At 51.1% G+C, this 25,870-nt stretch overlaps 1 protein-coding gene across 2 annotated transcripts in view; it reads right to left on the bottom strand.

Annotated features, from left to right (window-relative positions):
* CLEC16A (C-type lectin domain family 16 member A) overlaps positions 1 to 25,870 on the bottom strand; it is a 123,266-nt gene that overhangs the window by 17,490 nt on the left and 79,906 nt on the right. For both annotated transcript variants that reach the window (XM_015409952.1, XM_015409953.1), the window contains exons 19-20: positions 25,663 to 25,867; positions 23,437 to 23,604 (exon numbers count right to left, since the gene is read on the bottom strand). In XM_015409952.1, the coding sequence (XP_015265438.1) occupies positions 23,437 to 23,604; positions 25,663 to 25,867 (373 nt within the window). The remainder of the gene's footprint in view (positions 1 to 23,436; positions 23,605 to 25,662; positions 25,868 to 25,870) is intronic.

Here is a 25,870-nt window from a genome sequence, read left to right as displayed (position 1 = left end):
GCTTTGCTTCTTACAGGGAGCGACTTGGAGGGAGAATGCCCTCCATTCAGCTCCGCCTTTCGTGGCAGCCATTTTGGGTTAGGCCCCGCCTCCCCGGCAGCCATTTGGGGGTGCTGCTCACCACCCACTCTTGATATTCCAAATGGGCCCGACGGTGCAAAAAGTCTCAGAGCGGCTTACAAACCCCCCCCCCCCAACAACAGACACCCTGAGAGGTCGGTGGGGCTGAGAGAGCTCTTTCGAGGACTGCTCCTTAGAGAGAACAGCTCTGAGAGGACTTGTGACTGACCCAAGGTCACCCAGCAGCTGCACGTGGAGGAGTGGGGAATCAAACCCGGTTCTCCCAGATTAGAGGCCGCACTCCTAACCACTGCACCAAACTGGCTCTCTCGGGCACGACGCGGGTGTTTCCGAGGGGAAGGGGGTGGAGGTGTTTGGACCCCTGCCCTGTAGAGCCGGACACCTTCACCTCCTTCCATCTGCCCAGCATGACGAACGCTCGGTCCTTCGCCCCAAGCGCCCCAGACACCGTGCTCCAGCTCTGAGAATACTGGCTCAGTGGAAACTTCTAGCTATTACCTGTCATCATTAATTGAAGAGCAATGAGAAATCTATTATTTCTCCCCCCCCCCCCACTTCCTGTAAATCAGCAACAGGAAACAGCGGAGGCCAGAAAAACAGGGTACTTTCTCAGACCACGGTTTCTCTGCAGAAGTCAAATAAATCTGTAGTTTAGGAAGACCTTGAGAGCGCATAAGGCCAGTCCCCATCCATTAGTTCACAGCGGCAGACAGAGAGAAAGAAAAAAAAACAGGTCGATTTGTGTGTGTGTGTTTTTCCCCTGAAAAACACCGCCTGTGGTTGGGGGAGGTGAAGAGACCAGGTAAAGCACCCGGCTGAGAAGAGCGCCCGTCGTCCATCCGTCCTCAGGTTAGCCAGTTGGGAGGGCCTCCAGAAAGAAAGAAGAGTTCAAAAGGCTCTGCGTTCTCCACAGTTGCCCAAATATAAGAAGACCAGGCTTAGGGGAAAGGACTACTCCCTCTGTACCCACTGGTACTGCTCTTCAGTTTGGTGTAGAGAGCCAGTTTGCTGCAGTGGTTAAGTGTGCGGACTCTAATCTGGGAGAAACGGGCTTGATTCCCCACTCCTCCACTTGCACCGGCTGGATGACCTTGGGCAAGCCGTAGTTCTCTCAGAGCTGTCCTTGAAAAAGAGCATTTTCTGTCAGAGCTCTCTCAGCCCCCACCGACCTCACAGGGTGTCTGTTGTGGGGAGGGGGAGGGAAAGGAGTTTGTAAGCCGCTCTGAGACTCCTTTGGGTAGTGAAGGGCGGGGTATAAACCCAATCTCTTCTTTTTCTTCTGGCCTTGGAGGGGCTTTTCTTGCCTTGTAGCATTAACCAGCACTGCAAATAAGTCTATACTAGTCACTAGGCCTCGATGACTTTTGACACATGAGCAAACTAGGGAAGGAAAAAACAAAACAAAAGGGGGGAAGAACAGGCACTTTCACATGTGCTGAATAATCCACTTCCAACCCACTTCCAACCAGTGTTCCCTCTAAGCTGAGTTAGTGTGAGCTGGCTCACAGTTTTTTAGCCTCCGGCTCTCACATTTTTGTCTCAGCTCAGGAAGGATGGGGCTCCAGAGCAAACTAATTCATGCAGGAGCTAATTTGCTCGCTCACAACATTAATCCCAGTAGCTCACAAAGTAGAATTTTTGCTCACAGGACTCCACATCTTAGATGAAACATTGCTTCCAATGCACTTTACTGATCTTCTGTAAGTGATTTTTGCCATTTTGCACAGCCAAATCCAGTTGCAAAGTAGACTGAAAGTGGATTATTCAGTGTGTGTGCCTCTCCCCACCCTTTGCTGCCTATCGTTGTATACCATCCACCTGCAACTGCTTCACTGCAACCCCATCCAAGCCCATAGCTACAATGGGGCTTTTGGGGGCTCCGCCCCCTTTCTTAAAGGCACAGCTCCACAAGAATTGCTCCTGTAAATGCTTTTTTCCAGTCATTTAAAAACATTTTCAAAAGGCATGTACTCCTTTAAGCAGAGTGGGGTGCTGTAGCTGACTAATTCCTGCACCGAGCAAGGGGGTTGGAGTAGGTGACCTCTAGGATCCCCTTCTAACTCTGTATCAAGAAACCGGTCTCCTTTCGGAGAGTTTTTCTGCGTATGTGTTAGCTGTCTTGACTACAGAAGTCATCACCCCCACCTGCCGGCTTGTTCTCAGGATTGTTGCTTAGGCTGGCGGAAGTGATTAACTTGCAGCAGCTGAGAACTGTTCTCTCAAGTGGTTGACAGCTTGCAGTTTAGAGATCTATCCTGGTCACGGCTTTTCTATTGGCTACACGGTTTTTCTTTCTGCACTTCAGCCCCAACAGAAAAAAAAACCTGCACCACAATAAGCCACGAAATCCTGGTTACAGGCCTGCCCCCTCCCATGGAGCCTTCCGGCCAAGCAGTGGGCAGGAATGGGTTGCCATTGCCTCCCTCTGTACAGCAACCTCAGTTTCCCTTGATGGTTCCCCCTCCAAGCACTAAACTGCTTAGCATTAAGGTCTTGAGGAAGTCGGGCTAGTTGGGTTAACCCTAACCCTACACCAAACTAGGTAGGTCTCTGGAAGTCCTGAACAGATGCCTGAAGAAGAAGAGAAGAAGAGGAGATTGGATTTCGACCCTGCCCTTCACGACTCAAAGGAGTCTCAGAGCGGCTTACAATCCCTTTCCCTTCCCCTCCCCACAACAGACACCCTTGTGACAACAGCTCCGAGAAAACTTGTGACTGACCCAAGGTCACACCGGCAGCTGCATGTGGAAAGGTAGGGAATCGAACCTGGTTCTCCCAGATTAGAAAAGAAGAAGAAGAAGATGAAGAAGAGATTGGATTTCTACCCCACCCTTCACTACCGGAAGGAGTCTCAGAGGGGCTTACAATCTCCTTTTCCTCCCCCTCCCCACAACAGACACCCTGTGAGGCAGGTGGGGCTGAGAGAGCTCTGAGAGAAACTGCTCTTTTTCAAGGACCGCTCTTATCAGAACTACGGCTTGCCCAAGGTCATCCAGCCAGGTGCAAGTGGAGGAGTGGGGGAATCAAACCCGGTTCTCCCAGATTAGAGTCCGCGCACTTAACCACTCCACCAAACTGGAGAAGGTGATGGGACAGGAGAAGGTGGCTAAACCAGTGTTCTCGGCCAATAAGGAAGCTGCTCGAGGACTCAGAACTGAGTCCGTTCCGGAGGAGGTTGCAAGTTCCCCTGAAGGAGCAGATCTGTGGTTTGGGTTGTGTGTGTTGCTGGATCCTGGCCTACAGTTGGAGACTCCGGATTCCTCTGTGGCTCACATCAGGTAGAGAAAGAAGTCCTTTTCTCCCTTTCTCACAATACAAGAACTTCTTGTGGGCACTCCATGAAATGGCTGAGCGGTTAGAGCAGATAAAAGGAAGTCCTTCTTCACCCAAAGAGTAGGAACTGGCAACAGGAAAGCCCCCCCTCCCTGGCTCTGGCGGCGAGGCCTGAGCGGCTTCCAGCCTCCAGGCCCGTCGATCCCCTCCCCCCCACCGGGCCCGTCGATCCCCCCCCGGTGAGGACTGAGCGGCTTCCAGCCATCGGCTGCCCTTGAGTTCCCAGAGTGTTCCCTGTGCATGCGGAGGGAACAATCTTTTCGTTTTGGGGGGATTTAAATATCCCCTGTATACTTTTTTCAACTTTTTAGATTTTTCTGCACACCTGGAGACTATTCCAAGTGTGCAGGAAAATCTCCCTGCCCCCAAGGTGCCCCCGATGTGCAGATTTAGATATCCACACGCAGGGGGCATCTTGGCTATTAGATATATAGATATGGAGCAGAGGCCCATCGGTAGCTCTTAGCCACAAGGTATAGATAGGGACTCTCGGTCTGGGGGGCAAGGGATGCTCTGTATTCTTGGTGCTGGGGGGGGGCAACAGTGGGAGGGCTTCTAGCAGTGTTCCCTCTGAGCTGAGTTGTTGTGAGCTCACACACAGTTTTTTAGCCTCCGGCTCATAGATTTTCGTCTCAGCTCAGGAAGGGTGGCTCCAGAGCAAACTAATTCATGCAGGAGCCACATCGCTCGCTCGCAACTTTAATGCCAGGAGCTCACAAAGTAGAATTTTTGCTCACAAGATTCCACAGCTCAGAGGGAGCATTGTCTTCCAGCGTCCTGGCCCCACTGGTGGACCTCCTGATGGCACCTGGTGTTTTTGGCCCTTGTGTGACACAGAGTGTTGGACTGGATGGGTCATTGGCCTGATCCAACATTGGCTTCTCTTATGTTCTTATGAGTAGAGGTCCATCTGTGGCTCTTAGCCACAAGGTACAGATAGGCAACAGTGGGAGGGCTTCTGGTGTCCTGGCCCCACTGCTGGACTTCCTGATGGCACCTGGTATTTTTTGCCCCTGTGTGACAGTGTTGGACTAGATGGGCCATTGGCCTGATCTAACATGGGCTTCTCTTAGGTTCTCATGTTTACACATCACCTCTCCTCAGCTTTAGGTGACACGCCAGGTACGGCTGTTATTCAAAAAGCATAATCAGGCCCTGGTGAGCCAAGCTCTGATCGCACACTACAGGGGTCAGATTACTGTAACACACTTCAGGTGGGGCCGCCTTTGAGAGCAATGCGCCCGTTAACCCCGCATGTTATTTACCGCCTTAGCACTTAACCTAATTCTACCCCAAACAACATCTTTCGGCAAGTCGCAATGTGCAATTGAGGAGTAACCTGATGTTTGGCAACAGTTTACATACTCCCGACACCTATCTGGTTTCTCAAAGAGCGCTGCTTCGGCCTGACACGATGAGTCACAAGTCTTGTTGGGACTTGAATCACCTTATTTGAACTGAGGAATGAGGGGTGGCCTTGAGATAGGAAACCACGATAAGAAGAGCTCTGCTGAATTAAAGCAGTGAAGGACCATCTAGTCCAGCATCCTGTCTCACACGGTGGCCAACAAGTTCCTCTGGAGGTCCAGCAACAGGGCAGAGAGGCCGAGGCCTTCATAAGAACACCAGAAGAGCCCTGCTGGGTTAGACCAGTGAGGGTCCCTCTAGTCCAGCATCCCGTCTCACACAGGGGCCACCCAGTTCCTCTGGAGGTCCAGCAACAGGGCAGAGAGGCCGAGGCCTTCATAAGAACACCAGAAGAGCCCTGCTGGGTTAGACCAGTGAGGGTCCCTCTAGTCCAGCATCCCGTCTCACACAGGGGCCACCCAGTTCCTCTGGAGGTCCAGCAACAGGGCAGAGAGGCCGAGGCCTTCATAAGAACACCAGAAGAGCCCTGCTGGGTTAGACCAGTGAGGGTCCCTCTAGTCCAGCATCCCGTCTCACACAGGGGCCACCCAGTTCCTCTGGAGGTCCAGCAACAGGGCAGAGAGGCCGAGGCCTTCATAAGAACACCAGAAGAGCCCTGCTGGGTTAGACCAGTGAGGGTCCCTCTAGTCCAGCATCCCGTCTCACACAGGGGCCACCCAGTTCCTCTGGAGGTCCAGCAACAGGGCAGAGAGGCCGAGGCCTTCATAAGAACACCAGAAGAGCCCTGCTGGGTTAGACCAGTGAGGGTCCCTCTAGTCCAGCATCCCGTCTCACACAGGGGCCACCCAGTTCCTCTGGAGGTCCAGCAACAGGGCAGAGAGGCCGAGGCCTTCATAAGAACACCAGAAGAGCCCTGCTGGGTTAGACCAGTGAGGGTCCCTCTAGTCCAGCATCCCGTCTCACACAGGGGCCACCCAGTTCCTCTGGAGGTCCAGCAACAGGGCAGAGAGGCCGAGGCCTTCATAAGAACACCAGAAGAGCCCTGCTGGGTTAGACCAGTGAGGGTCCCTCTAGTCCAGCATCCCGTCTCACACAGGGGCCACCCAGTTCCTCTGGAGGTCCAGCAACAGGGCAGAGAGGCCGAGGCCTTCATAAGAACACCAGAAGAGCCCTGCTGGGTTAGACCAGTGAGGGTCCAAGATTAGAGTCCGCGCACTTAACCACGACACCAAACTGGCTCTCTTAAGAGAGACTCAGGAGTGGTTTTAGGTATTCGGTTGCCCGACGTAAGATGCACTGGACACCCCAGGGCCTGTACTTCTGCCCGCTGGCTCTGCACTGAGACCTGCCTGCCTGCCATAACACAGCAGGTCACGGCAGTTCCCTTCCATGATGCTGGTGGGCAGGAGACAGCGGAGCCCTTGGGCGGCAAAGGTGCCCTCCCTCCGCCTTGTTCAACAATGTGCCTGCCCATTCAAGAGTTTCTGTTTTGTCACAGATCTACACGCGTACAAAGCCACCGGGGTATGTCTATCTGCCATGAATGGATAAATGAAATTATTAAGTGCACCTTCCCCGAGCAGCAGAGCGGAAGCAGATTCCATTCCCTCCTTGGCAAAAACACTCCCTTCCCACCCCGCTGCCCTTTGTCGGGTTCCTCAATGCAGCAAACACCAGAGGATGGTGAAAATTCATATGTCCCTCTTCACTCGTGAGAGACACGGTTCTGAGGTCAGACCACAACCCTAGCAGAGGTTCCTGGCAAGGTATAAACGGCAAATTTATCTACCGGTTTACAGGAAGCGAGTGGGAATAATGAGACGAAAGGCGCACCGGGAATGGGAGCCCATATTTCAAGCCCAGGACGGGAGGCATCGCTAAAGTCTCGAGAGCAGACTGGTCAAACCTCAAAAAGAAAAGCATCTGTACGTTTTCAGGCAAGGTGCGGGCAGGGCTGGCTCACTCACTAGGCGAACTAGGCACTCGCCTAGAGTGCACCGGCCCTTAGGAGCGCCAAACTGGCACCCGCCCCCCCCACCAAAAGCCCTGCAACTTTCTTGACTGGGTGGGTGACTGCTGTGTGCCGCTGGGTCTTTCAGTGCGCTCAGAAGCGCAGCCGTCCTCCTCTTGGAGGAGCAGGAGCCACTGGCCCCTCCACCCCCAGGAATTAGTGGTTATGAGCCCAGACTCTAATCTGGGTGACCCGGGTTGAATTCCCCCACTCCTCCTCCACATGCAGCTGCTGGCGTGGCCTTGGCTCAGTCACAAGTTCTCTCAGAGCTGTTCTCTCAAGGGCAGTCCTCGAAAGAGCTCTCTCAGCCCCACCGACCTCTCAACCTTTCAGATTTTGTGTTGTTCATTCTTCCTAAAATGCATTTATGTTTGAAAATTGGGGGGCGCACGGGGGGGGGGGGCAGAAGGTATCCTCGCCTAGTGTGCAAAAAAACCTGGGTGCGGGGAAAAGGAAAACCGTTTCGGCTTCTGAGACGTTTCCCGTCCGCCCCAGGCGTGAGCAAAAGGAACCGCAATACCAAGACAAACAGGCTATGGATGCACAAACACTATCATGTTCATGGAAGGGTACTTCTGACGTGCGGTCGCTTAGAATTAACACAGGCTGAAACCGATGTCCTTGACCCCTGTCTGCATCAGAGGGCTGGAAGTCCAGCTTTTCTCTTTCCCAAGATGCCTTTTGGTGTAGTGGTTAAGTGTGCGGACTCTAATCTGAGAGAACCGGGTTTGATTCCCCACTCCTCCACATGCAGCTGCTGGTGTGACTTTGGGTCAGTCACAAGTTCTCTCAGAGCTGTTCTCTCAGGAGCAGTTCTGGAAAGAGCTCTCTCAGCCCCGCCTACCTCACCGGGTGCCTGTTGTGGGGAGGGGAAGGGAAAGGAGTTTGTAAGCCGCTCTGAGACTCCAAGTGAAGGGCGGGTATATTTATACCGTGCCTTTCTCCCCAGGGGGGACCCAACGTGGCTTGCGTCGCTCTCCTCTCCTCCATTTTATCCTCACAACAACCCTGCGAGGTAGGCAAAGCCAAGAGTGTGTGTGACTGGCCCAAGGTCGCCCAGTGGGCTTCACAGGGCAGAGTGGGGATTCGAACCTGGCTCTCCTAGATCCCAGCCCGACACTCGAACCGCTCCATGTCTGTAAGAGCCCGAAAAGACTCAACGGTAGGGGTGGCTTGGAGGACGGCTCATTACACTTCTCCCCACCTCGTGCAAAAGGATATCCAAGACCCTCAATCTTCAAGACTGCTAGCTCAGACTCTGGCCCCCCTCCCCCTATGCCATACAGGGAACTGCTTTTGAATGCCCCCCTCCCCCCGACGATGGCTTCCAAAACCATTTGCACCACGGCACAGGGACATTCAGGGGTCATTTCCTGCGGAAGCGCACAGGAGCGGAGCTCCGGCAGTAAGGAGCCCAGGGGGCGGGCACATGCAACAAGCCCCACCCCCTGCTCCCAGCAGCCCTCAGTCAGAGCAAGAAGGAGCCAGGTAAGTTGCAGAGCCCCCCCCCAGCACACCTTCAGGTACAAGCTCTCCCTCCTCTGTGAGGGCAGATCTGCAAATCTCCCCCCTCCATAGCTAGCAATCCAAAACAGTCCAGTGGCACCTTTAAAACCAAGTTTTATTCAGGCACAAGCTCTCCCTCCTCTGTGAGGACAGATCTGCATGTTCTCTCCCCCCCCCAATAGCTAGCAATCCAAAACAGTCCAGTGGAGCCTGAGCGGTGGGTGTTGCCTTCTGACACACTTCCAGTGATGTCGGGGGTGTGGCATATGCAAATAAGTTATGCTAATGAGTTATGCTAATGAGCCCCTGCACCTCTTTTTCTACGAAATGACCCCTGGGGACATTTATTGTACGACAGTTTTTTAAAAATGCACACAAGCCTTTGATTCCCGTTCCAGACTCCTCTGAATCATTTTGCCGAGTCGAGCACAACAGCTATCCATCACAAAGCTCGGGGAAAGGAGGCGAGGGCAAAATCCACAAGGAATGCCCCTCTTCCTACTGTTTCGAAGCCCTACATGAAACGGATGCTTACGCTTCGGTTAATCAGCCCTCGCGTGGTTCCAAAGCCGTATTCGTCACCACTTGGACGGGCCTCCACTAGTCTTAAATTCTTTGAAGCCCGAGAAATGCAAATACTTAGTGGTTTCCCTGGTGGCGGTGGCAATATTTAGAATTCCGGTGAATCCCAGGTTATCTTACAAGGAAGAATTGTGGCAGAAGTAGGACAACCCTCTCCCTCGCCTCCAGGGTTTGCAAAATCCAGCGGTGAGCTGTTACTCTCGAGTCATTGACCCAGTACAAAAAGCACCGCACCTTTGCCCCCATCTTTTTTCTGCTGCTTCAGCAAAAGCCCGCCAGCAAAGGTGTGCCCTGTGTTCCCTCTAAGCTGAGTTAGTGTGAGCCAGCTCACAGTTTCTTAGCCTCCAGCTCACACGTTTTTGTCTCAGCTCAGGAAGGATGTGGCTCCAGAGGAAAATAATTCATGCAGTACAGCCAAATCACTCGCTCACAACTTTAATGCCAGGAGCTCACAAAGTAGAATTTTTGTTCACACGACTCCACAGCTCAGAGGGGGCATTGCCTGGGACCCTGTCTTCGGCGGTGGCGACCAGAGACAGGGCCTCTTTTGTGACGGCCCCTCGCCCTTTCCCCTCGAGGCTTTCCTGGCACCTATTTTACTTTTCTTTTAGGTGCCAGGCTACAACACAACTTCTCTTTTAACCCAGGCTTTTAATTAGGGCTTTCATCAGCTTTTTAAGTGGTCTACTTTTGCTTTGCGGATAAATTCGAAGAGGAAGAAGAAGAGGAAGAAGAGATTACACCCCCACCCTTCACTCAGAGTCCCAGAGCGGCTGACCAACTCCTTTCCTCCCCCCAACAGACACCCTGTGAGGTAGGTGGGGCTGAGAGAGCTCTGACAGAAACTGCTCTTTTTCAAGGATAGCTCTGACAGAACTATGGTTTACCCAAGGTCACACCAGCCAGGTGCAAGTGGAGGGGTGGGGAATCAAACCCGGTTCTCCCAGATTAGAGTCCACGCACTTAACCGCTACACCAAACTGGCTCTCTTTCAAGGACAGCTCTTATCAGAACTACAGCTTGCCCAAGGTCATCCAGCAGGTGCAAGTGGAGGAGTGGAGAATCAAACCCGGTTCTCCCAGAGTCTGCACACTTAACCACTGCACCAAACTGGCTCCACGGTGCTTCAGTCCAACGGCTCGTATTTAAATCAGCTTGACTTTCTTTATACTTTGGTTTTTAATTGTAGGCCGCCTTCGTACAAGACTTGGAAAAGGTGGCATAGAAATATTCTAATAAACAAAATCCAACCCGATGGCATGCCTGTTTACCAAGACGACGTTCCACCGGGTTTAACGGGGCTCATCCTGTAGCGATTGTGTACGGAACAGCAGCCCTGACCGTACTAAGGTCCCTTACGGCAGCCCTAGACAGACAGCATTACACAGGTTAAAATCAACGCACAGAGGAGGGGGCAGGATCGAGGCCCCCACGCTCCCCAAGGATCGCTAGCTTGCGAGTCCCATGAAGCTGCCTTATGGTCCGTCAACGTCATCATCGAATGCTAGAGTCGGAAGGGACCTTGAAGGTCATCTAGCCCAACCCCCTGCACTCTGCAGGAGCAGAGCCGAAAGACAGCCCTACATCAGCAATGCTCCCTCCAAGCTGTGGAGTCTTGTGAGCAAAAATCCTGCTTGGTGAGCTGCTACTGGCATTAGAGTTGTGAGCGAGCGATTGGGCTGCCGCATAAATCACTTTGCTCTGGAGCCATCCCTTCCTAAGCGAAGACAAAAATGTGTGAGCCGGAGGCTAAGAAACTGTGAGCAAGGGTCCAGTAGCATCTTAAAGACTAATAAAACTTATGGCAGGGGAGGAGCTTTCGTGAGTCACGGCTCAGGTCTTCAGAGGTATCTGAAAAAGTGAACAGTGACTAACGGAAGCGCCTCCCTTGCAATGAATTTTGTTAGTCTTTAAAGTGAGACAGCAGCCATGAAATTAAAAGATGCCTGCTCCTTGGGAGGAAAGCGATGGCGAACCTAATCAGCATGATAAAAAGTAGAGACATCACCCTGCCAACAAAAGTCCCCATGGTCAAAGCAATGGTATTCCCAGTAGTCATGTATGGCTGCGAGAGTTGGACTATAAGGAAGGCCGAGCGCCGAAGAATAGATTCTTTTGAACTATGGTGCTGGAGAAGACTCTGGAGAGTCCCCTGGACTGCCAGAAGATCAAATGAGTCAATCCTAAAAGAAATCAACCCTGACTGTTCCCTGGAAGGCCAGATAATGAAACTGAAGCTCAAATACTTTGGCCACCCAATGAGAAGGGAGCACTCACTGGAGAAGACCCTGATGCTGGGAAAGATTGAAGGTCAACGAAGACGGGGACGGCAAAGGATGAGATGGTTAGACAGTGTCATAGATGCAATGAACATGAAATTGAGCTAACTTCAGAGGACGGCGGAAGACAGGAAGGCCTGGCGTGATCTGGTCCACGGGGTCACGAAGAGTCGGACTCGACTGTGCGACTGAACAACAACTGGCATTAAAGTTGTGAGCGAGCGATTTGGCTACTGCATAAATTGATTTGCTCTGGAGCCCTCCTTCCTAAGTGAAGACAATTTTTATTTTATTTTATTTACATTGCATTTATATACCGCCCATGACCCCTAATGGGTCTCAGAGCGGTTTACAGTGTACTGCTACTGGTGTAGTCGCAGTAGTTAACCTACCTAGGGCCACAGATTTTTTAGGGGGGGGGGGACTTCCCTACCAACACCCTTGTTGGCGGTGCGTTCTCTCTTCTTTCCGGCGGGGTATGCTGGCGTCCTCGGCTGACCGGCACCATCTCAGGCGGCTCGATGGTTTTTTCCTTCGTGTGCGACTGCCCTCCGGCTGCAGCTTTCCGGCTTGTGTCCTTCCGGCTCCTGCCGTGCTGCGCCGTCCTGCGCTCGCACCACCGTGGCTACGGCTTCGTCAGGTCCGGTCAGGAACTCCGCTGCTGCCGCCATTGTTGTTGCCACTACCGTCTCCGTCGCCGCTGCCAACACTCCTGGCCCGGAACCAGGAGGTGGGTGCCCCTGCCACCTAGGGCAGGTACCCATTTATCTACTTGTATTTTTACCTTTCGAACTGCTGGGTATCTGAAGGAGAGGTATCTGAAGGAGTGAACAGTGACTAACGGAAGCGTCTCCCTTGCAATGAATTTTGTTAGTCTTTAAAGTGCTCCTGGACTCTTGCTCTTTTCTACAGCTCCGAAAGAAAGGCTGTCAAGCTAGGAATTCAAACTAAACGTGGCACCGCTCCTTCTAACAGCAAGGGCATAGCGTTCCGAGATGCTCAGAGGATGTGTGGGCACAGTTCCCACCCTGTGAAGATTCCTTCAGTGAGGTGTGTGTGTGTACTGGGGAGGGCACTCCTCCCCAAAAGATAAATCTACCGGCATGAGCTTGCAAAAGTCATATCCTTGTGATATAGGCCTCTGTGACGGGCCCTAAAATCCCTGCTTAATAAACAGGGGCCCTCTGGCCCCTGCAAACACAGCCATCTTGCAGAACTAGAAATTTAAGGACGGGCAATTAGACCTTCCAACTTCATCCTAATTGCCTGTTAAATCTCACACCCACATAAAAACGTTGACGCACTCGTACATCCTTCACTAGCCAAGTTTGTGAGGGCAGTCCAGGCGGAGTCTCTCTTGCCTTTACCGGGTTGTTTGCAAACACCAGCTTGGGCCTCACTCGATCATCCTGACAGCACAAATGCTAACATCCGAGAATCCTGCAATGTGAGCGCCTCGTGCACAGCGTTCCCTCAAAGCTGAGTGCGTGTGAGCTCGCTCACAGTCTCTTAGCCTCCGGCTCACACATTTTTGTCTCGGTTCAGGAAGGTTGGGGCTCCAGAGCAAACTAATTGATGCAGCAGCCAAACCGCTCGCTCACAACTTTAATGCCGGTCGCTCACAAAGTAGGATTTCTGCTCACAAAACCCCACAGCTTAGAGGGAACATTTTAGCACCCTTTCTTAGACCCTCAGCGTTTATCTTGATGCTGTGGAGAATGGGTCCATTCCAAATGGCATTCTCAAGTAGCTTCTAAAAGCAGGATTCCGCACCCTTTACTCGGAAATCTGACAGCAAGATCAAGACGGCAACCAACAGGGCTGCTTTTCGGCACTATGAGCCATCTTAAAGGATCGTCTTCTCCCATGTGCTTCTGGCCTCCGATTTTCACTGAAGGCCCCGCTGGTGGAGGCAGGCAGTGATCCCTGGCCAACTGGCCTGGAGGAAAACTGCAAACTGGCCTGGAGGGAAATTGTTCCCACTTGTGTATTTGTTGTTGTTGTTCAGTCGCACAGTCGAGTCCAACTCTTTGCGACCCCATGGACCAGTTCACACCAGGCCCTCCTGTTTTCCGCTGTCCTCTGAAGTTTGCTCTATTTCATGTTCGTTGCATCAATGACACTGTCTAACCATCTCATCCTTTGCCGTCCCCGTCTTCTTTAGCCTTCAATCTTTCCCAGCATCAGGGTCTTCTCCAGTGAGTGCTCCCTTCTCATTTGGTGGCCAAAGTATTTGAGCTTCAGCTTCATTATCTGGCCTTCCAAAGAACAGTCAGGGTGGATTTCTTTGAGGATTGACTGATTTGATCTTCTTGCAGTCCAAGGGACTCTCAAGAGTCTTCTCCAGCACCCATAGTTCAAAATAATCTTTTATTCTGTAATGAGGCTACAGTTGGGCCCGTGCCTGTTGTTAAACCTTTGACAATAAATACATGTCTTTTTATATATTACTTAGGCCATACGTATTGTTTTTAATAACTGGCCCTATACTTGGTTTGTAACTAATCTTTTCGGTTCTTGACTCCGGGGACTGAACCTGAGACCTTCTGCATGCTGAGCAGATGCTCTGCCACCGCAGCCGCGACCCCCCCTCCCCCCCCCCCCCCCCCAGTCTGTGGACTGAGATATTTCTTGTCCCTATAATTCGAAGAGCTTTTCGGTAGTAGCAGCAGCAGCCAGATCGGAGCCTCGTGGCACCTTAGAGGCCAACAAGATTTTCGGGGTCTTTCGAGAGTCAAAGGTCCCACTGTCAGGTATAAGTCATCCCATCTGACGAAGGAAACTGTGACTCTGGGAAGATTCTACCGTGAAAATCTTTTGAGTCCAGCGGCACCTTTAAGACCAACAAAGTTTTGTTCACGGTATAAGCTTCTGCGTGCACGCAGACTTCTGCAGCGACACTGAAATGGAAGTTACCAGTCCATACATATCTACGGACGGATAACTTCTGTTTCAATATTATCTGAAAAAGTGTGCATGCACCAGGGGTCATTTCCTGCAGGAGCGCACAGGAGTGCAGCTCCGGCAGTAAAGAGCCCAGGCGGCGGGCACATGCAACAAGCCCCACCCCCTGCTCCCAGCAGCCCTCAGTCAGAGCAAGAAGCAGCCAGGTACGTTGCAGAGCCCCCCCCCCAAAAAAAACAGTCCAGTGGTACCTTTAAGACCGAGTTTTATTCAGGTTCAAGCTCTCCCTCCTCTGCGAGGACAGATCTGCACATTCCCCCCACCCCCAATAGCTTGCAATCCAAAACAGTCCAGCGGAGCCTGAGTGGTGGGTGCTGCCTTCTGACACACTTCTGATGATGTCAGGGGGTGTGGCATATGCAAATAGGTTATGCTAAGAGTTACGCTAATGAGTTCCTGCACCTCTTTTTCTACGATATGACCCCTGGCGTGCACACAAAAGCTTATACCCAGTATTAAACGTTGTTTGCCTTTAAAGGTGCCCCTGGGCGCGAACTTTGCTCCGCTGCTTCAGGCCGACACGGATGCCCACCTGAATCTACCATGAAAATCTTGTTGGGTTCCTGGAACTGTTATCTCGCTGTCCTACAGCAGGTCAACACAACTACCCTCTGGAACTATTTCCAGTAGCAAGGCAGAGACGTTCTGAGAGTTCTGCTGTTTGCAAAACACAGCAGCCAGTGTCGAAGGCATCCAACAATCAGAGAGGCCAGAGAAAGGCCAAAGCGAACGGCCCCTCCTCCTCAGCAGTGGGCTCGGGTGGTCAGAAGCACTGGAGCCAGGGTCTGTCTGTTACTCTTGACATTCTCCCCAGACTGATCAATAGCTGCTGGCTGCCACTCCACACCCCCCCCGCGCACACAGGTTGGCTACAAATAACCCCCCCAAACCCTTTTAACAAGTTATTCGTTGTCCAGCTCTTTTCGTTAATGTAGATGTGATTAAGGAGGGGGCCGTAGCACCGCGAACATTCGTTACAACGCCTCCTGCGAGATGGAGCCGGTTGAGGAAAACAACAGAGGTGGGTCTGGCCACAAGCCCACAGACACAGAACCTTTAATACGGATTTATGGCCCCCTTCTCTTCCCACCCAGCTTATTTGGAAATCCCCAGGCCCCGTTACTTTTACGAGCACTTATGGAAGGAGCGCCGGAGTCTTTTACAACTTCTGCGGAAAGCCCCGCGTGTTGCCACCCCTGATACCGCTTCTGCCAAAGCAGGAAGGGCTCCGGCAACCATAACTGCTTGGTTAATTTCCTTAAAAGGTGCCGGGTGAATCGGAACGGTTTTACAATGGTGGGGACTGGGAGAGACTGACGATTCATGGGATCTGGCCTCTGTCTTCGGATGTGTCCCCCGCCCTTTGTGTCAGAAGCAACTAATCCCTGCGCTGCCCCACCCCAATCCTCATTTTGCACTCATATCCTGCATTTTTAAATTCCGCGCCCCCCCCCCGTTTCTTAACACGAGGCCCATCTGCCTTTTGCTCCAGGTTCCCATAGAGGACAGTGGCCGGTCAGTGTCAACCAAGGGCCTTTATTCCCGCTCTGTGGACCCCTCTGATAACGTCCGCAGCCGGTTCTCTGAAACAGCTCGTCTTCGACCGAGAGACGCGGGCGCATCCGTGGCAGGCCTAGTTGCTTTGGAGGGCTTTCTTCTTGCGGGCCCCTGCTTATAAAAGAGATTTACTCTCATGTAACGAGCACGCTCTCGGCACGACGCGTCGCACCACAGCAGTCGCCTGAGAAATGTACATTGTGTCTGGTGTTGGGAGGGCTTGCTCAGAGAGCCATCGGAACAGGGGCTGGCTGTTTCTGACGGGGAGAGCTCAAAGACAGCCCCGGAGCACGTGCAGAGTGAAGCTTTCCTGCAGGCACAGCGCCTTGCTCCCTAACCGAGGGGCTACTGCTCCAAGGCTGGGGGGGGGGTGAAGCTTGCCGCTGGTATAACTATTTATTTTTTTCAATATTGTTGTCTAAACTGGTATCAAATATTATCAAAAATATATTTCACCCAAACAATACATAGAGAAAAATATGTTTCACTCAAACAATACATCGAATGCAGGTTTACAATCAGACAGCACCGTGTCAGTAACACTATCACTAGTCCCACAGTTACCTGATAGAATTTGAAAGATATGCTGTCTTAGATAGGTTATTATGTTTGCCGCAAGGGTTCGGATGGGACCCTAAACAATGCTGCTATCTTAAGAAGAAGAAGAGATGAAGAAGAGAAGAAGAGATTAGATTGGATTTATACCCCATGGCCCTTCACTACCCAAAGGTGTCTCAGAGCGACTTACAAACTTCCAGCCAGGTGCATGTGGAGGAGTGGGTAATCAAACCCGGTTCTCCCAGATTAGAGTCCGCACACTCAACCACGACACCAAACTGGCTGTCAAGAGCCTTTGTGCTCACAAAGAAACATTATTGCGACTTATGTCCTTTATAAATACACCACAGTCCTTGAAAAAGATTAATTTGAAACGGGTAAATTACTAGAGTCCCGTGGGACTAGTGATATACTTGATACCAATATTCAGACAACAATATTGGAAAAATAGAAAAATATAAAAAGAAAAAGAATAAAGCATAATTGTTTTACTATAAGCATATATTTATTGTACACAGTGATATATATTTTTGTATGTCTTGTATTTATTGTATGCGCCTTATGTCCTTTATATAGACACCACAGTCCTTGAAAAAGATTCTTTCGAAACAGGTAAATTACTAGAGTCCTGTGGGACTAGTGATAGTGTTACTGACATGGTGCTGTCTGAATGCAAACCTGCACTCGATGTATTGTTTGGGTGAAGCATATTTTTCTCTATGTATTGTTTGGGTGAAATATATTTGTGATAATATTTGATATCAATATTTAGACAACAATATTGAAAAAAATATAAAAAGAAAAAGGATAAAGCATAAAATTGTTTTACTATAAACATATATTTATTGTACACAGTGATATATATTTTTGTATGTCTTCCTAACACTGTGGCCCTCAGTTTTTGTATTTGCTGGTATAACTGAGGCAACATTGGCCTTTCTGTCATCATGTGGAGGGCGAAAGGATACCAAAATTCTCGCTTCTATCCACCGGATTTCACAGAGCGGTCCCTCCAGCTTCTGAGATTTCAGCAGGCACTGGATACCCAAAGGGTGGGTCTAGTGCAGTGATGGCGAACCTTTTAGAGACCGCGTGCCCAAACTGCAACCCAAAACCCACTTATTTATCGCAAAGTGCCAACATGGCCATTTAACCTGAATACTGAGGTTTTACTTTAGAAAAAACAACTCCTACATTAACTTAAGATGATCCAAACAGAGTAAGGAAAGCAATCCCAAATGCTTTCATTAAAATTATTTGGCAGAGAATTCGACACTTTAATGATGGTCTGGGCCTGGCTGGGGCGATGGTACGCAGGCCCACAGAGAGGGCTCTGAGTGCCACCTCTGGTACCCGTGCCATAGGTTCGCCACCACTGGTCTAGTGGTTAAGATTGGCGGACTAGCATCTGGGGGAAACGGCTCTAGGGTTGCCCGGTTCCCTCTGGCCACAGGCGGGGGATAGGGGGGTAAAGTTGCCAGATTCAAGTTGGGGAACTCCTGGAGATTTGGGGATGAAGCTTGGGGAGGACAGGGACCTCAGTGGGGTACAATGCCAAGAGTCCACCCTCCAAAGCATCCATTTTCTCCAGGGGAACTGGTCTCTGTAGTCTGGAGATGAGCTGCAATTCCGGGGGGATCCCCAGGCCCTGCCTGGAGGGTGGCACCCCTAGTTGAACCCTCACTTGTGCCAAGGAAACTCGCTGGGGAACCTTGGGCCAGTTGTACTCTCCCTCCCTAGCCTACATCACAGGGGTGTTGTGAGGATTCGGTGAAGGAGAGGAGAATGAGGTACGCCCAGTCGGGGCACAAAGGAATTAAATAAATACCCAGCATGACACACACCACCCCAACCGTGAGCGCTAGGAGATTTTTTAACACAACCGGTAGGTTAAAATTCTGTGCCCCCCCAAATGGTACGTTTTTCTTGAACGCCAGTGGGCAGCACAGCATACATCCCCCCTCAGTGTTCCCTCTAAGCTGGGTTAGCTCACAGATTTTTGTCTTGGCTCAGGACGGATGTGGCTCCAGAGCAAACTAATTTATGCAGCAGCCAAATCGCTCGCTCACCACTTTAATGCCAGTCGCTCACAAAGCAGGATTTTTGCTCACAAGACTCCACCGCTTAGAGGGAGCACTGGTCCCCCTCCCACCCCGTGTGGCGTAGTGGTTACAGCAGCAGCCTAGGATCAGGGAGACCTGGGTGCGAATCTTCATCCTGCCACAGAAGCTCACTAGGCGACACAGGCTCCCAGGCCCAGCCTACCTTGCAGGGCTGCTGTGAGGATAAAACGGAGGAATGACGTAAGCCACTCTGGGTCTCCACTGGGGAGAAACGCAGGGTGTAAATAAAGGAGAGAAACAAAACAAAGCTACACACCCATGCCAGCCCCACCTTCCTCTCCCTGCCCCTGGTATATCCTTCCTTATTTTACTTATGTTTATTCACTTCTATGACCTTATTTTGAAAAGGTTTGTCAAAGTAGCAGGGGAACCAAGGGATCTACAGCTCTAGTCAATCACCTCTGCCATCCACACAAACAAAAGGCCTTATAGGCCAGGGATGTCAAACATAAGGCCCGGAGGCCAGAAGTGGCCTGTTCAGGCTCTTACCTGGCCCGCAAGAAACTGGCATGGATGGGAATGTAAGGTACTCCCCTCTTTTAGACAATCTCTTGGGGAAAAAAACCCTAATCTTAGGCAATGTTCCCTCTAAGCTGAGTTAGTGTGAGCTACCTCACCGTTTTTTAGCCTCCAGCTCACCCATTTTTGTCTCCGCTCAGGAAGGAGGGCTCCAGAACAAACTGATTAATGCAGCGGCCAAATCGCTCGCTCACAACTTTAATGCCCGCAGCTCACAAAGGAGACTTTTTGCTCACAAGACTCCACAGCTTAGAGGGAGCATTGATCTTAGGCAGGGGTCATTTCATAGAAAAAGAGGTGCAGGAGCTCATTAGCATAGTTCATTTGCATAGGCCACACCCCCTGACATCACCGGAAGTGTGTCAGAAGGCAACACCCACTGCTCAGGCTCCACTGGACTGTTCTGAATTGCTAGCTATTGGGGGGGGGAACATGCAGATCTGTCCTCGCAGAGGAGGGAGAGCTTGTACCTGAATGAAACTTGGTCTTAAAGGAGCCACTGGACTGTCTTGGAGGTTTAGGGGGGGGGCGTGGGGGGGGGGGGGTTTCTGCAGCTTACCTGGCTGCTTCTTGCTCTGACTGAGGGCTGCTGGGAGCAGGGGGTGGGGCTTGAAGCATGTGCCCGCCCTCTGGGATCTTTACTGCCGGAGCTCCGCTCCTGTGCACTCCTGCAGGAAATGACCCCTGACCTTAGGTATGATTAAATATATTTATTGGGGCTTTTGTGGGTCCCCCCGGGTAAATCAACTGGCTTTCACTGCTAGGCATCAACTGTTTCGGCTTGTAGTTTGAGTTAAAAAGTAATATCGCTAGTTGGGTTTCCCCGTGTCCCTTGTAAAGTTTATCTCTGGTACCCAGCGTTACGTTTTAAAGTACACAGCGGCCCAGCCCAACAATGTGACATTCATGTCAGATCCGCCCTCGTAACAAATGAGTTTGACACCTCTGTTATAGGGGGTTATGAAAGTGTCAACTGAAACAGATAAGTTCTTCCTCTCCTGGACGGGGCCCTTGACTCAGCCCGTGGGAGCGACCTCTTGCATGCAAACTGAAATGAACCAACAGAGATCAGCAGAGAAGCTGAATACTTCTTTATATGCAAACCCTAACCTGGACGGCCCAGTCTATGCAGAGGTGGCCTTGGTTGGGAGACCACCGAGGGAGTCCAGGGTCGCTATGCAGAGGCAAGCAATGGCCAAACCACCTCTCCTCCTTTCCTGTCCCGCCCTGGAAGGCCTCGGCTAGCTACTCATCAGATCCGGGCGCTCAGCAGGGTCAGCCCTGGTTAGGACCCGTGTTCCCTCTAAGCTGAGTCAGTGTGAGCCAGTTCACAGTCTTTTAGCCTACGGCTCACACGTTTTTGTCTCAGCTCAGGAAGAAGAAGAAGAGATTGGATTTGTACCCCACCCTTCACTCGGAGTCTCAGAGCGGCTTACAAACTCCTTTCCCTCCCCCTCCCCACAACAGACACCCTGTGAGGTCGGTGGGGCTGAGAGAACTCTGACACAAACTGCTCTTTCAGGAACAGCTGTGCCAGAGCTTGTGACTGACCCAAGGTCACATCAGCAGGTGCAAGTGGAGGAGTGGGGAATCAAACCCGGTTCTCCCCGATTAGAATCCGCACACTTAACCACGACACCAAACTGGCTCTCAGGATGTGGCTCCAGAGCAAGGTTATTATGTTTGCCGCAAGGGTTCTGATGGGACCCTAGACAATGCTGCTATCTTAAGAAGAAGAAGAAGAGATGAAGAAGAGAAGAAGAGATTGGATTTATACACCGCCCTTTGCTACCCAAAGGTGTCTCAGAGTGGCTTAAAAACTCCTTTCCCTTCCCCTCCCCACAACAGAAGGACACCCTGTGAGGGAGGTGGGGCTGAGACGGCTCTGACAGAAACTGCTCTTTTTCAAGGACAGCTCTTATCAGAACTATGGCTTGCCCAAGGTCATCCAGCAGGTGCAAGTGGAGGAGTGGGGAATCAAACCCGGTTCTCCCAGATTAGAGTCCGCGCACTTAACCACGACACCAAACTGGCTCTCCTACTGTGGCTCACCTACTGTGGAATCGAGCCTTTTAAAATCAAAGCACAGAGGCTCCTGCAAATCTTAGCCCCAAGAGTGTGACAAGAGCAGGCTGAGAAATGGTGGGGGAAAATAAATTTTCTGGTAGACAGCAGAGTCTCTAGAAGCACAGCAGCAGGGTAGAAGTGGAAGAGAGCTTCGAGGCAGTCTCTTCTCCCTCTGAGTCTTCTCAAGCTGTCTATTCTATGTAGATGTTCTGAATCATTTAGCCAACAGAAAGCCGTTACCAGGATAGATCTCTAAATCGCAAGCTGACAACCACTTTAGACAACAGTTCTCAACTGCTGCAAGTTAATCCCTTCTGCCAGCCTAAGCAACAATTCTGACAAAAAGCCGGCCGGTGGGACTTCGGCAGTCAAGAAAGCTAACGCTTGGGCAGAAAGACTCTCTGAAAGGAGACCAATTTCTTGACACAGAAGGGATCCTAGAGGTTAATATTTGGATGGGAGACCACCAAGGAAGTCTATGTTTGCTATGCAGAAGCAGGCAATGGAAAACCACCTCTGTTTGCCTCTGCCCGACTTGGATGGCTTCATCTCATCAGAATTCAGAAGCTGATAGATCTGTAATTGCAAGCTGTCAACCACTTTAGACAACAGTTCTCAACTGCTGCAAGTTAATCCCTTCTGCCAGCCTAAGCAACCATTCTGACAAAAACCCGGCAGGTGGGAGTGATGATTTCGACAGTCAAGAAAGTTAACGCTTGGGCAGAAAAACTCTCTGAAAGGAGACCAATTTCTTGACACAGAGCTAGAAGGGATCCTAGAGGTTAATATTTGGATGGGAGACCACCAGGGAAGTCTATGTTTGCTATGCAGAAGCAGGCAATGGAAAACCACCTCTGTTTGCCTCTGCCCGACCTGGATGGCTTCATCTCATCAGAATTCAGAAGCTGATAGATCTTTAAATCGCAAGCTGTCAACCACTTTAGACAACAGTTCTCAACTGCTGCAAGTTAATCCCTTCTGCCAGCCTAAGCAACCATTCTGACAAAAACCCGGCAGGTGGGAGTGATGATTTCGACAGTCAAGTTAATATTTGGATGGAAGACCACCAAGGAAGTCTATGTTTGCTATGCAGAAGCAGGCAATGGAAAACCACCTCTGTTTGCCTCTGCCCGACCTGGATGGCTTCATCTCATCAGAATTCAGAAGCTGAGCAGGGTCGGGCCCTGATTGCTACTTGGATGGGAGACCACCAAGGAAGTCCAGGGTCATGACGCAGAGGCAGGCAAGGGCAAACCACCTCTGTTTGTCTCATGCCTTGAAAACCATACGGGCCCGCCATGAGTCGTCTGCAATTCGATGGCACTTTCCAAAGACAAACGGCAGCAGGACACAATTCAGCATCCAAGTCCAGGACTCAGTAAGATCCAAGGCATATTATACCAAATGTCTCCCAGCCCCACCCTTTCACCGTGCCCCCCCACCCAGAAGCCTGCAAACAGCATCTTGGGAAAGAGGTTAAAATAACCCATGACACAGAGAAAGAAGAACAAACATCAGACTGACTTCCACACTATCCTGAGAATCACACCGTAACAGGGTCGTAACATTTGGGGGCAGGCGTCGCTCACAGTTTTATTGTATTCTGTACGTTCCAAGTTTGAATTTGTAAGCCTCTCTGAGCTACGAGAAAAGGCAGGGTGTAAGTATTTCCACAAGCAACTCATCATCTAATGAAGTGGCTGCTGCGCTGCGATTAACTTGAAACGAAGCGCACACCCTAGCCTCGCTATGGAAACCGTTCCTACTGCACTGTTGTTTCGTTGTGAGGGAGTCGGAGTACAAACAACGCTAATAAATAAACACACACTGGAATGTTGAGCAAGAACAGTTCTCAGCAGCTGCAAGTTGATCCCCACCCCAAATCCTAGATCCAAATTAATTAAATGACCAGGAAAAAGCCAGAGAGTCACCAAGGAAGTTCAGTACTGTCTACAGTGGGGGGGGGGGGTTCCCCAACATGGTGCTCGTGGGCGCCAGGGCCCCCACCGACACCTTTCTTGGTCTGTTGTCCAGCAGGGGTTCTAATTGGCCACTGGAGGTGCTTTGCACATCTTTTAAAATGTTGCTTCGGCAGCAGCCGCCACCACAGCACAAAGGTCTTTACTGGGTGACCGATGGGAAGCTGTGTGTACTGAAGAAAATATTTTAAAACAGTATGTTCATTTAAAAAGGCATCCTGTTGGACCTGCTGCCCAGAATGTTCAAGAGTTACTATTACAGTTATGAATAACCAAACTCCTGTGGCGGCCATTTTGTGGTTGGCTCCATCTCCTGCGGTGGCCATTTTGTGGTTGGCTCCGCCTCCTGCGGCAGCCATTTTGTGGTTGCGCCCCCCCCCCGTGTCAGAATGCCAAAGGTGCCCAGAGGTTCCTACAGGTTGGGAACTCCTGGTCTACAGGCACATTCTTTCCATTTCTTCTTCGAGAACCGGAGAGATAACGTGCAGTACGCGTCGGTCGGGAATTACCTGGGACCTTGTCGACGGAGGCAAACACGGAGCGCTGGACGGCCGGGTCGCAGCTGCCACGTCTCGCCTGGTCGTAAAACCGGAACGGCAGGTGCTGCGCTGCAGCAGTCGAGCTGTGTGCAAAACCCATCACTTCGGTGGAAGGCTGGACTGGGAGGTCCAGGAGAGCTGTGTTCAAGGGGAGACAGGTCAAGTCTTGCTCAACCGTGAACCCCGTGTTGCCCTGCCCTGCCCAAGCCCCTCCCTGCTTCAGCATTCTGCCCCGAAGCGCCAACGGCACGCAGCTTCAATTTCTGACTCTTCCCGGAGGGTTCGCCACATCATAGGCCTCACGAGCCTGGCCTCCAATTCAACTGCCGCAACTTTTTCAGAGCAAGAGAGCCGGGATGGATTGTTCCCGTGTGAAAACAAGCCATGACGCGAGGGGAGCAAGATCTGATTCCAGCCTGACTTTAAAGACTGGAAGCCAAAATCAGAGATCACGGGAAGAGGTGGAACTCCAAAAACAACATCCGTGATAAAAATAACGAAGATTCAATAAACATAAGTAGCAAAAACATTTACTGAAGTAGTTCTGTAAAGAATATCCTTCTGTCATCGCTCACACGCTAGCGAATACTGCTCAATGTGAACATTAGTTTCTCAATATATACTTTATCTGAGCGTGTAGCAATCCCAATTCTTATGAAATACTACTTATCAACTCTTGCTAGAAACTTTCCATGTTGACTAATAACAGGACCCAAGGTCAACACGGAATGTTGCCAGCAAGAGTTGATAAGTAGCATTTGATGAGAACTGGGATTGCTACATGCTCAGATAAAGTATATATTGAGAAACTAATGTTCACATTGCGCAGTATCCGTTAGCGTGTGAGTGATGACGGAAGGATATTCCTTATAGAACTACTTCAGTAAATGGTTTTGCAACTTATCTGTATTGACTCTTCGTCATTTTTATCACGGATGACTTTAAAGACTGACAAGATTTTCAGGGCATATGTTTTAGAGAGTCAAAGAACCCCTGTCAGATAACTGATGAAGGGAGATAGGGTATATGCTTTCATGGGCATGCACACCTTTAAGACCAACAAAGGTTAATTCTGGGTCTAAGCTTTTGTGGGCATGCACACGTCTTCAGTTATCTGAATGCACACGAAAGCTTCGACCCAGAATTAAACTTTGTTGGTCTTAACGGTGCCACTGGACACAAACTTTGTTCTGATGAAGGGAGCTTTGACTCTTAAGGTGCTGCTGGACTCCAATCTGGCCGGTCGACTACAGACCAGCACCGATATCCACCTGAAATCATTTCGATGCATTCGTTTCCTATAAACACATTTCTTCCTGTATGTTTTGTACTGTTGGTCTACGACGGTAACAAACAACTGGCTGACTGATAGGCTGCCACGTCCCTTGGGGGGGGGGATTGCCCGCCCAAAGGGCCCCCCAACCTGACGGTCCGGATCAGGCTGGCGGGGGGAACCCCGCCCCCAAAGTGCCCGGTTTGGGCCAACATGCCCGGCACGATCACGTCACCCGGAAGTGACATCATCACGTTGGGCATGTCGCTGGCCAACGCTCTAGCAACCAGCCTGGAAACTCTATGGTACCACAGAGTTTCCAGGCTGCTAGAGCCTCGGCCGGCGACGTGCCCAACGTGATGACGTCATTTCCGGGTGACGTCACCGTGGCAGGAGCGAATGACCCGGACAGGGACCAACTCTCCCCCGCTGTGCCAAAGTAAGTGACTCCCGGTGGGGGAGGTGTTAGCCGGCAACCGGAATGCTCAGCTCGCAAGATTGAAAGCCTAAGAAAAAATCTCTTTGACTCTGAGAAGCCTGTAATGGGCCGTTCCGGCCAGGCGGTGGCAGTGCGGCGCTGCAAGACCTGGAGAAGCTGACGTCATCTAGCTAAGCCAAAGTGAAAATGCCAACGGAACACGTCTGACCCTGCAGCTGGAGAAACCCTCGCCGACTGTGAATGTGTGTGATTAAAAGATATAGGTTGTCCTCCCTTACCCCCATAAATCATTATTAGTCCCACGTGAATGAGTAACTGTAAATCGCTCAGAGCTAGCAAGCTCTGCAGGATTGAGCGATTAATAAATTGAAAGATTATTATTATTATTATTACTTGACAACCCTACTGACTGAGTGCAACATTTAGGGGAGAGCAGGAGAGAGAGAAGTCCGCTGGTCTCCGTCGCCCCCAAGAGGGCCCTCACCTGCTATCCTCTGCATCTTCATGCGCCGGGCTTGGATGCGGCCCTTGGCCAGGCGCTGCTTGGCGATGATGCAGCGGATGTGGTCGGAGAAGATGAAGGTGGCCTGCAGGATGGGGAAGGGCTTGGAGTGGGGGCTGGAGGCCGGCTTGTGGATGACGATGTTCAGCGCGCGGCTGTCGTCCTCGACCCCCGTCACTTGCATGTCCTG

This window comes from Gekko japonicus, unplaced genomic scaffold (genome assembly GCF_001447785.1).
Source record: "Gekko japonicus isolate JY-2015 unplaced genomic scaffold, Gekko_japonicus_V1.1 scaffold78, whole genome shotgun sequence".
NCBI classification, from domain to species: Eukaryota; Metazoa; Chordata; class Lepidosauria; order Squamata; family Gekkonidae; genus Gekko; species Gekko japonicus.
The sequence above is the reverse complement of the archived record's forward strand: the minus strand, read 5'-3'. Positions and strand labels throughout refer to the sequence as shown.